Source organism: Heptranchias perlo, chromosome 39 (genome assembly GCF_035084215.1).
Source record: "Heptranchias perlo isolate sHepPer1 chromosome 39, sHepPer1.hap1, whole genome shotgun sequence".
In the NCBI taxonomy this organism is placed as follows: domain Eukaryota; kingdom Metazoa; phylum Chordata; class Chondrichthyes; order Hexanchiformes; family Hexanchidae; genus Heptranchias; species Heptranchias perlo.
In genome coordinates, this window is record NC_090363.1 from 14,255,915 (window position 1) to 14,268,390 (window position 12,476).

A 12,476-nucleotide genomic window follows, 5' to 3' on the forward strand; every position below is an offset into this window, starting at 1 on the left:
TCTTTCTCACTCTCACTCTCTCACTCTCACTCTCTCACTCTCACTCTCTCACTCTCACTCTCTCTCCCTCTCACTCTCTCCCTCTCACTCTATCTCCCTCTATCTCTCTCACTCTCGCTCTCTCCCTCTCACTCTCTCTCTCCCTCTCACTCTATCTCTCTCGCTCTCTCACTCGCTCTCTATTTCTTCCTCTTCTACATTCTCTCCTCTCCCCACCTGCTCATGTCCATCTGTTGCTCGTTCTCTTCACTGAATTGTGCTGGGCCTATCTGAACAAGCCCTCGTCTTGCATGGACCATTGTTGAACCATTGCCCCCCTCTTGTCTACCACAGGGTGACCCTGGCCCCCCTGGATCTGCAGGCAAAAATGGACCCCCGGGACTGAGAGGATTCCCTGGTGAGATTGGATTGCCTGGAACTGCGGTGAGTAAATTGACACAAAAGTGCAACTCCGATAGTCTTAACGGGACAGGAATTAGGGAGGAACTCGTTCAACCGATCTGCGAGACTCTTTTTGATAGTTCCGGGTATCGGGAATTGACGTTACGAGGAAATATTAAGGAAGTTGGGCTGATTCTCTCTGGAAAAGAGGAGAGACTTTGAGGCGACCCCCTCCTCCTTCATCCTCCGGTTTGAGGTTTTCCAGATTTTGAAGGAAATTGATGAGCTGGGCAAACTTTACAAATCCCAGGATGTCTCCCGTTAAACATCGCAAACTTGGGAATAAGACGGGAAGTCAGCGGTGTTGGAGAATACACACATTTGCTTTTGTTGTTTTTAACACGGCACGAACGGCCAATGGAGGAATTCTGGTTGAACAGCATGAATTGGTTTAAACTGCGTGCTCGCAAATCCTATCTACGATCAGAGTGACACTCCTGAGTAAAGTCATGGTTCGGGAGGAGCAAAGACAAGAAGCAAAGGTTACTGGGATAAGATTGGAATTAGACAATGGAACGGGATATTGATACGGATAGGGCCCCTATGCCTGTGCGTATTCAGCAATCTGATCATTGACCCAAGGGTCATTAAGATGCCCAACAAAGTTAAACTCAATGACTTAAGGATCACAAGCTAAGTAAATTGTAAAAGTTACATATGTGACGTTTTACGGGCAATGAAGTGACGACAAAGTGGGGGACAAAGCTCTTGATATTGGTCACTTTGGGAGAGCAGGAGATAGCATCCGAACCCAGCCGCATGTCCCAAGCGTGTAAATCTGTAATCAGCTACTTTAATGCTGCTTGTATCAGAGTAGGTCTGAGAGACTCTTGTTAACTGTCGATTAATGTAATGTCCAATTAAGTTCACATGGGCTTTAATTACGAAAGCAATATGTCGAACTGACATCTCGTGAGTTAATTAGAACCCAGAACTTAACACATTGTATGTAGAGGCTTGTGTTTTATTATCTAATTGACTTGATTTAATAAGAATATTAAGCAGAGGTTTCAGTGTTTCCCAGTCTTTGCTTGTATTAAAGGTAAAGGATATATGACAATATCCTATAATATCCCACATAAGGGCAATAGGATATATGACAATACCCTATAATATCCCACATAAGGGCAATAGGATATATGACAATACCCTATAATATCCCACATAAGGGCAATAGGATATATGGCAATACCCTATAATATCCCACATAAGGGCAATAGGATATATGGCAATACCCTATAATATCCCACATAAGGGCAATAGGATATATGGCAATACTCTATAATATCCCACATAAGGGCAATAGGATATATGACAATATCCTATAATATCCCACATAAGGGCAATAGGATATATGGCAATACCCTATAATATCCCACATAAGGGCAATAGGATATATGACAATACCCGATAATATCCCACATAAGGGCAATAGGATATATGACAATACCCTATAATATCCCACATAAGGGCAATAGGATATATGACAATACCCTATAATATCCCACATAAGGGCAATAGGATATATGACAATACCCGATAATATCCCACATAAGGGCAATAGGATATATGACAATACTCTATAATATCCCACATAAGGGCAATAGGATATATGACAATACCCTATAATATCCCACATAAGGGCAATAGGATATATGACAATACCCTATAATATCCCACATAAGGGCAATAGGATATATGACAATATCCTATAATATCCCAGATAAGGGCAATAGGATATATGACAATATCCTATAATATCCCACATAAGGGCAATAGGATATATGACAATATCCTATAATATCCCAGATAAGGGCAATAGGATATATGACAATACCCTATAATATCCCACATAAGGGCAATAGGATATATGACAATACCCTATAATATCCCACATAAGGGCAATAGGATATATGACAATATCCTATAATATCCCAGATAAGGGCAATAGGATATATGACAATACCCTATAATATCCCACATAAGGGCAATAGGATATATGACAATACCCTATAATATCCCACATAAGGGCAATAGGATATATGACAATACCCTATAATATCCCACATAAGGGCAATAGGATATATGACAATATCCTATAATATCCCAGATAAGGGCAATAGGATATATGACAATATCCTATAATATCCCACATAAGGGCAATAGGATATATGACAATACCCTATAATATCCCACATAAGGGCAATAGGATATATGACAATATCCTATAATATCCCACATAAGGGCAATAGGATATATGACAATATCCTATAATATCCCAGATAAGGGCAATAGGATATATGACAATATCCTATAATATCCCACATAAGGGCAATAGGATATATGACAATACCCTATAATATCCCACATAAGGGAAATAGGATATATGACAATATCCTATAATATCCCACATAAGGGCAATAGGATATATGACAATACCCTATAATATCCCACATAAGGGCAATAGGATATATGACAATATCCTATAATATCCCACATAAGGGCAATAGGATATATGACAATATCCTATAATATCCCACATAAGGGCAATAGGATATATGACAATATCCTATAATATCCCACATAAGGGCAATAGGATATATGACAATATCCTATAATATCCCACATAAGGGCAATAGGATATATGACAATATCCTATAATATCCCACATAAGGGCAATAGGATATATGACAATATCCTATAATATCCCACATAAGGGAAATAGGATATATGACAATATCCTATAATATCCCACATAAGGGCAATAGGATATATGACAATATCCTATAATATCCCACATAAGGGAAATAGGATATATGACAATATCCTATAATATCCCACATAAGGGCAATAGGATATATGACAATATCCTATAATATCCCACATAAGGGAAATAGGATATATGACAATATCCTATAATATCCCACATAAGGGCAATAGGATATATGACAATATCCTATAATATCCCACATAAGGGAAATAGGATATATGACAATACCCTATAATATCCCACATAAGGGCAATAGGATATATGACAATATCCTATAATATCCCACATAAGGGCAATAGGATATATGACAATATCCTATAATATCCCACATAAGGGCAATAGGATATATGACAATATCCTATAATATCCCACATAAGGGCAATAGGATATATGACAATATCCTATAATATCCCACATAAGGGCAATAGGATATATGACAATATCCTATAATATCCCACATAAGGGCAATAGGATATATGACAATATCCTATAATATCCCACATAAGGGAAATAGGATATATGACAATATCCTATAATATCCCACATAAGGGCAATAGGATATATGACAATATCCTATAATATCCCACATAAGGGAAATAGGATATATGACAATATCCTATAATATCCCACATAAGGGCAATAGGATATATGACAATATCACATAATATCCCACACATAAGGGTAATAGGGATATATAATATCCTGGATAAACCCGACAAGTGGAACGTACTATTTATAATCACTATGTCAGGCTGCGTTCACACGTAGAAGCCCTGTGGCCTGCGATATATCACACAATGGTCTTTAATTCTCCCTTTCTCCTTTCTCCGCAGGGTGGATCAGGATTGAAAGGTGGTCAGGGTCCTCCAGGCCCACCCGGCCCAGCAGTAAGTATCTGACCTCACGATGCGGACGGGGTGAAGTGATCTGGAAAAGGTCGGTTGTTAAATGTGCCTTTCGTCTGATAGAGGGGATAAAAGAGCCTGGGTTGTTCATCAAGGACATTTTGGGGGCTGGATTTCCCTGATCCCGCCCCCCCTGCAGGGAATGGGTGGGACTTCCGCCCGCAGCCCCGGCCAATTTTCCTGTGTTTGAAGGTCACTATCGGATCATGGTGGGCTCCCGAGGGGACTGCTGCCAGTGGCCCCCCCGCCCAGGAAGCTGCAGGCTGTGTCAGGACCACTGCTGTAATAACCAAAGAGGCCCGGGGAAGACTTGAAAGGGATAGCAGGCCCCGAGGACTCCCAGGAGTCATCGACTGTAGACCACGGCCAGGCCTGAGGCCTTCAGCGGGTAAGGCGAGCTGTGCGGAGAGGAAGCCGAAACTGGGCCCTCACCATCCATTGGGAACATTGGGAACTGGAGGAGGCCACTCAGCCCCTCGAGCCTGTTCCACCATTCAATTAAATCATGGCTGATCTGTATCTCAACTCCATCTACCAGCCTTGGTTCTTTCACCCTTAATACTCTTGCCTAATAAAAATCTATCAATCTCAGTTTTGAGTTTTTCAATTGACCCCCAGTCTCAACAGCTTTTTGGGGGAGAGAGTTCCAGATTTCCACTCCCCTTTGTGTGAAGAAATGTTTCCTGACATCACCCCTGAACGGCCTAGCTCTAATTTTAAGATTATTCCCCCTTGTTGTGGACTCCCCCCATCAGAGGAAATAGTTTCTCTCTATCTACCCCATGGAATCCTTTAATCATCTTAAATACCATCAGATCACCCCTTATTACCCGTTTGATTGGCATCCCATCCACCACCCTAAACATTCACTCCCTCCACCACCGGCGCACTGTGGCTGCAGTGTGCACCATCCACAGGATGTACTGCAGCAACTCGCCAAGGCTTCTTCGACAGCACCTCCCAAACCCGCGACCTCTACCACCTAGAAGGACAAGGGCAGCAGGCACATGGGAACAACACCACCTGCACGTTCCCCTCCAAGTCACACACCATCCCGACTTGGAAATATATCACCGTTCCTTCATCGTCGCTGGGTCAAAATCCTGGAACTCCCTTCCTAACAGCACTGTGGGAGAACCTTCACCACACGGACTGCAGCGGTTCAAGAAGGCGGCTCACCACCACCTTCTCAAGGGCAATTGGGGATGGGCAATAAATGCCGGCCTCGCCAGCGACGCCCACATCCCATGAACGAATAAAAAAAAAATCTTCTATACTCGAGGGAGTACATGTCCTCGTTATATAAGCCTTTTAGCCCTTTTAACATCTGAGGCCTTTCCCATCGCTACCCCGGGCCTTCTGTTAGGGTTCACCTGACAGTCCCGGGGACAGGGACTGACGGGAGGGAAACGGGCCGTAAACCTGCCCCTCCCCTCACCCCCTTCTACCCCGGAATTTGCGAGGAAGGAACGTCGAGCAGCGGTCCCAGAGGGGGCAGGGGTGGGGGAGAGAGAAAATCAAGCAGGCCACACTGTCCAATTTCTGCCCCTTTTCCCGCCCGGGCAAGGACGGAAGAGGAAAATCAAGCTCTTGAGGGCATCGCGATGCTGGCGATCTCGCCCTGGATTAAGCCGCACGCTTCAGGGCAAGGGTGCCCAAGCTTTGGTCGTTGCCAAGCTGCATACCACGGACCCTCGGGGGAAGGGCCTAAAGTTTACCTCCACCTTCCCATTCGTCGGCAATTAGCTCCAGTTGCCGACGCTAACAGATGCCAATGTCGTGATTGAGGATTTACCCACTCAGGCGGCGACATTAAGAACCGCCCATTTCCAAATGTCTCCGGCCCACATGATTCAAACAGGAGGAACCAGCAAATAAGAAATAGGATGAAGGGCCTGGCTGCTAGGGTCTGGGGGCCGCGTTTGACTCCCTGGCTGCAGGTTGGAGACCCCTGCTGTTGGGGACGGTGTTGTGGGGGGGGGGGTGGAGTTTAAATAGTCGACTCCTGTCTTTTCATTCTTCACTCACTCTGGAATCCCCTCTCTCACTCCTCAGGGCTCCCCTGGTACGAGAGGAAAAGCAGGTCCAGGAGGTCCCATCGGTCTCCCGGGTCGACCAGGCCCTCAAGGACCACCCGGCCCTGCCGGAGAGAAAGGAGTGCCGGTAAGTGTCCCCATTAATTCAGGGGGGGGGGAGTGTGCTCGTTGGTTCGGGGGGTAAGTGTGTGCCCATTGGTTCAGGGGGGTGAGTGTGTGCCCATTGGTTCAGGGGGTAAGTGTGTGCCCATTGGTTCAGGGGGGTAAGTGTGCCCATTGGTTCAGGGGGGTAAGTGTGCCCATTGGTTCAGGAGGGTAAGTGTGTGTCCATTGGTTCAGGAGGGTAAGTGTGCCCATTGGTTCAGGGGGTAAGTCTGTGCCCATTGGTTCAGGGGGGTAAGTGTGTGCCCATTGGTTCAGGGGGGTAAGTGTGCCCATTGGTTCAGGGGGTAAGTCTGTGCCCATTGGTTCAGGGGGGTGAGTGTGTGCCCATTGGTTCAGGGGGGTAAGTGTGTGCCCATTGGTTCAGGGGGGTAAGTGTGTGTCCATTGGTTCAGGGGGGTGAGTGTGTGCCCATTGGTTCAGGGGGGTGAGTGTGTGCCCATTGGTTCAGGGGGTAAGTGTGCCCATTGGTTCAGGGGGGTAAGTGTGTGTCCATTGGTTCAGGGGGGTAAGTGTGTGCCCATTGGTTCAGGGGGGTGAGTGTGTGTCCATTGGTTCAGGGGGGTAAGTGTGTGCCCATTGGTTCAGGGGGTAAGTCTGTGCCCATTGGTTCAGGGGGGTAAGTGTGTGCCCATTGGTTCAGGGGGGTAAGTGTGCCCATTGGTTCAGGGGGTAAGTCTGTGCCCATTGGTTCAGGGGGGTGAGTGTGTGCCCATTGGTTCAGGGGGGTAAGTGTGCCCATTGGTTCAGGGGGTAAGTGTGTGCCCATTGGTTCAGGGGTGTAAGTGTGTGTCCATTGGTTCAGGGGGTAAATGTGTGCCCATTGGTTCAGGGGGTAAGTGTGTCCCCATTGGTTCAGGGGGGTGAGTGTGTGCCCATTGGTTCAGGGGGGTGAGTGTGTGCCCATTGGTTCAGGGGGGTAAGCGTGTGCCCATTGGTTCAGGGGGGTGAGTGTGTGCCCATTGGTTCAGGGGGTGAGTGTGTGCCCATTGGTTCAGGGGGGGTAAGTGTGCCCATTGGTTCAGGGGGGTAAGTGTGTCCATTGGTTCAGGGGGGTAAGTGTGTGCCCATTGGTTCAGGGGGGTGAGTGTGTGCCCATTGGTTCAGGGGGGTAAGTGTGTGCCCATTGGTTCAGGGGGGTAAGTGTGTGCCCATTGGTTCAGGGGGGTGAGTGTGTGCCCATTGGTTCAGGGGGGGTAAGTGTGCCCATTGGTTCAGGGGGTAAGTGTGTGCCCATTGGTTCAGGGGGTAAGTGTGTGCCCATTGGTTCAGGGGGGTGAGTGTGTGCCCATTGGTTCAGGGGGGTAAGTGTGTGCCCATTGGTTCAGGGGGTAAGTCTGTGCCCATTGGTTCAGGGGGGTAAGTGTGTGCCCATTGGTTCAGGGGGTAAGTGTGTGCCCACTGGTTCAGGGGGTAAGTGTGTGCCCATTGGTTCAGGGGGTGAGTGTGTGCCCATTGGTTCAGGGGGGTAAGTGTGTGCCCATTGGTTCAGGGGGGTAAGTGTGCCCATTGGTTCAGGGGGTAAGTGTGTGCCCATTGGTTCAGGGGGGTAAGTGTGCCCATTGGTTCAGGGGGTAAGTCTGTGCCCATTGGTTCAGGGGGGTAAGTGTGTGCCCATTGGTTCAGGGGGTAAGTCTGTGCCCATTGGTTCAGGGGGTAAGTCTGTGCCCATTGGTTCAGGGGGGTAAGTGTGTGCCCATTGGTTCAGGGGGTGAGTGTGCCCATTGGTTCAGGGGGTGAGTGTGCCCATTGGTTCAGGGGGGTAAGTGTGCCCATTGGTTCAGGGGGTAAGTGTGTGCCCATTGGTTCAGGGGGTGAGTGTGTGCCCATTGGTTCAGGGGGGTAAGTGTGTGCCCATTGGTTCAGGGGGGTAAGTGTGCCCATTGGTTCAGGGGGTAAGTGTGTGCCCATTGGTTCAGGGGGGTAAGTGTGCCCATTGGTTCAGGGGGTAAGTGTGCCCATTGGTTCAGGGGGGTAAGTGTGTGCCCATTGGTTCAGGGGGTAAGTCTGTGCCCATTGGTTCAGGGGGTAAGTCTGTGCCCATTGGTTCAGGGGGGTAAGTGTGTGCCCATTGGTTCAGGGGGGTAAGTGTGTGCCCATTGGTTCAGGGGGTGAGTGTGTGCCCATTGGTTCAGGGGGGTAAGTGTGCCCATTGGTTCAGGGGGGTAAGTGTGCCCATTGGTTCAGGGGGTAAGTCTGTGCCCATTGGTTCAGGGGGGTAAGTGTGTGCCCATTGGTTCAGGGGGGTAAGTGTGTGTCCATTGGTTCAGGGGGGTAAGTGTGTGCCCATTGGTTCAGGGGGGTAAGTGTGTGCCCATTGGTTCAGGGGGGTAAGTGTGCCCATTGGTTCAGGGGGCAAGTGTGCCCATTGGTTCAGGGGGGTAAGTGTGCCCATTGGTTCAGGGGGTAAGTCTGTGCCCATTGGTCCAGGGGGGGAGTGTGCCCATTGGTTCAGGGGGGTAAGTGTGTGTCCATTGGTTCAGGGGGGTAAGTGTGTGCCCATTGGTTCGGGTGGGTAAGTGTGTGCCCATTGGTTCAGGGGGGTAAGTGTGTGCCCATTGGTTCAGGGGGGTAAGTGTGCCCATTGGTTCAGGGGGTAAGTGTGCCCATTGGTTCAGGGGGGTAAGTCTGTGCCCATTGGTTCAGGGGGGTAAGTGTGTTCCCATTGGTTCAGGGGGGTAAGTGTGCCCATTGGTTCAGGGGGGTAAGTGTGTGCCCATTGGTTCAGGGGGGTAAGTGTGTGCCCATTGGTTCAGGGGGGTAAGTGTGTGCCCATTGGTTCAGGGGGGTAAGTGTGCCCATTGGTTCAGGGGGGTAAGTCTGTGCCCATTGGTTCAGGGGGGTAAGTGTGCCCATTGGTTCAGGGGGCAAGTGTGCCCATTGGTTCAGGGGGGTAAGTGTGTGCCCATTGGTTCAGGGGGGTAAGTGTGTGCCCATTGGTTCAGGGCAGTTAACGTTTCATTGGTTCCCGACTGAACTCACAGACCAAGCAAGGTCCTTTAGTCAATAACAATCGAGGAGCTCCTCTTACAGTATCGATTCATTCTCTTGGGCCCTGTTTCAATTAAATCTATGTGAAGATACGTGTGGATGATACATTAACAATAAGCTACAGGGTGAACGAGGCTCCATTGATTCAGCCTTCTTAATCACCAGGTAGCCTAATAGTTGTGACGGACAATGAAATAATGGGTTCAAATCCCACCACAAGATGTGAAATTGAATTCAATAAATCTGGTTATTTTTGGGCTGGGACCAGAAGAATGACCATGAGAGCTTCCAGATTATAAAAACCCAGCGGGTTCGCTCATGTCGTTCGTGGGAGGGAACCTGTTACCCCCGACTCGATCTGGCCTACACCTGACTCCAGTCCCATACTACATGGTTGATTGACTCTTAATGCCTCCGTGGGCAACTAGAGATGGGCAATTAGTCCTGCCTCACCAGTGTCGTGCTCATCCCGAGAACAAAAGGTTCAGTGCTACCCTGGTGTGCAACTGGGAAGCCAAACACACACTTCACCTCGCGGAAAGGCTTTGGTGACGTTCCTTGTGTGAACGTAGGAGGGGGGCAGCGTCCGGTGTACCACTGGTCGGTTTATGGGTCGATTGACCGGCGATGATTTTTCTTATTGAGCCAAGCTCTCACCATTCACAGTTTGTCTCTTTCGTCTCTGATTGTAGGGTGAGAAGGGCCCGATAGGTCCGGCTGGTCGAGATGGTGTCCAAGGTCCCGTTGGTCTTCCAGGACCTGCAGGGACACCAGGAGTTCCCGGTGAGGACGGTGACAAGGTAGGGCCCACTGCGGACGCAGCCACCCTTCTACGAGGAAGAAATCGATTCGAATTCTACGGGACCCTGAGAATCCCACGGGGGTTTTGGGGCGGGGATGGGATTGCGGTGGTTTGAGGGAAGAGGGGCGGTCTCTCCTGGTCTCCTGCCAGAACCTCGGCTGGAGGCCAACACGAACACCACAGTGGAGGAGTGTAAACGCCTGTTAGCGTTCACTGTGTATGGTCTCCTGCCAGAGTTACGGTCGGAGACTGGAGGCGGGCGGTGGGGTGGGGGGGTGGAGAGAACCCATGCGTGATTTCAGGGTCCGTATGTTTAGGGGACCATGTGTTATTCTGACCTGTTGTGTGATGCGTTCGGCAGCATTATAACTTGCCATCCACTTTATAGTTTGGTTCTGAGCAACGGTTCGGTTTAGCTCAATTAGATATTTAGAACTGAAGTGTTACCCCGAGTTAGGCACTTAGCGATGGGGCGAGATCACGGTGCCTGGGAATATTCACAGTGCAGAAAACAGGGCTCGCAGGAGGTCTCACTGAGGAGTTCAAGATTCCAAGGGGTATAGATAAACTGAAGCTTAGTAGTCTGTTTGATGTGATCACTACGGCAAGGGAATGGGGCCTCATGGATTTGATAAGATAAATAGAGAGAAACTATTTCCTCTGGTGGGGAAGCCCAGAACAAATTAGAGCTAGGCCGTTCAGGGGTGATGTCAGGAAGCACTTCTTCACACAAAGGGGAGTGGAAATCTGGAACTCTCTCCCTCCAAAAATCTGTTGAGCTTGGGGGGGTTCAATTGAAAATTTCAAAACTGAGATTGATAGATTTTTGTTCGGCAAAGGTATTAAGGGTTACGGACCAAGGCGGGCAGATGGAGTTGAGATACAGATCAGCCATGATCTAATTGAATGGCGGAACAGGCTCGAGGGGCTGAATGGCCTCCTCCTGTTCCTAATGTTCCTCAATCTGAGAGGAGGGAGGGTGAACGGATTGGACTGTTTTGTACAGGGGAAGGTGAATATATGGAGGAGTCTGCGTGGGGAGGCAGATGTCCTTAGCAAATTCAACAAGGAACTGGATAGATATTTGGCAGAGAAAGCGATTGAGGGGCACGAAAGCTGAAGTAGTGTTATGCGAGTATTTGCTCGAAGGTAAAATAAATTAGAGTTGGGGGTCCTTGTGGCGGACTGTACCTGTGAACAGGAAGTATTTGTTGGAGGTCTCTCCTATTAACGAGAATTAATTGTGGTGCAAAATTTCACGCAAACACAAAGTTCAGGGATCAGTTGTAACAGAAAGATCCCGACCATCACCTTGGGTCACAGAGTGGGTTTGGGTGTGGAGCACAGGATCTGTTCACAATATAAATACATATTGAATTATTGCAGCAAACTGATGGGTTTTCTGGTTCAATTATTATGCAAGTCACTGGTAAATGTGTTACCCTTTGTTTTTCAGGGTGAAGTTGGTGAGGCGGGTCATCGGGGAAGGAAGGGCGACAAAGGTGAACATGTGAGTACAACTTTTAATTCACCAGCCTTCGTTACAAACGGACGCCAACAAACAGGGAGGGGAACGGTGTGGGTGCCTGAGGCCTTATCCGCGTGAATCTCCAGATGCCAAGCTAACCATGGGAATCGGAGGGAGGAGGGTCACTAAATGGACATTATCCTAAACCTACCCATGTCTACACCCTCACCAAACTATGGGATGGGCCTTGACGTCCAGGGGCCTGTGGAATTTCAGGGTCTTGGTGTCCCGGCCTACACGTGAATAATGTAGACTTGAGAAAGTACCAGGGGGCAGCTTTCACCTGTAGGGCTTACTCCAGAGAAGAGTCTGTGCCTTCAGGAGAGCAGGCCGGAAAACTAACAGCAAAATATAATCTGAACGTTGGTATTTAATTAGTAATATATATCAATCAGGATCTCACCATTGTCTCTGGCCTCCTCCCCACCTCTGGCCCAATACAATTTAGAGCTTCCAACAGCCACCACTATAATTTTAAATTAAATTAACTCGTTGGAAATAGAAATCCAGTTGGGTCATAAATATAAATTTACAGAAATGTGTGAAATGTTGAAGTGTCCTCTGCAATCTAAACATAACTGGTAAATCATTGCTGTGTTTCGTCACATATTTTTGATCATTTTGGTGCACAGATTTGTAACAGTTTCTCTGTGTTTGTATCTTGTTCAGGGCCCACCAGGTCCTCCTGGTCCCATCGGTCCAGTCGGTCAGCCAGGTCCTTCTGTAAGTATCCACCGTTATTGGAATTTTGTGATCTTTCAGGACCTTTTACCAATAGACAATCGGCTGCATTACATCGAATTTACATCGAGTTTACAGCACAGAAACAGGCCATTCGGCC

General features: G+C 48.2%; 1 protein-coding gene across 1 annotated transcript in view; it reads left to right on the plus strand.

Annotated features, from left to right (window-relative positions):
- LOC137305261 (collagen alpha-1(V) chain-like) overlaps window positions 1-12,476 on the plus strand; it is a 522,869-nt gene that overhangs the window by 465,134 nt on the left and 45,259 nt on the right. Inside the window, exons 40-45 of the mRNA XM_067974118.1 lie at window positions 334-423; window positions 4,045-4,098; window positions 6,172-6,279; window positions 9,998-10,105; window positions 11,564-11,617; window positions 12,305-12,358. Of these exons, the coding sequence (XP_067830219.1) occupies window positions 334-423; window positions 4,045-4,098; window positions 6,172-6,279; window positions 9,998-10,105; window positions 11,564-11,617; window positions 12,305-12,358 (468 nt within the window). The remainder of the gene's footprint in view (window positions 1-333; window positions 424-4,044; window positions 4,099-6,171; window positions 6,280-9,997; window positions 10,106-11,563; window positions 11,618-12,304; window positions 12,359-12,476) is intronic.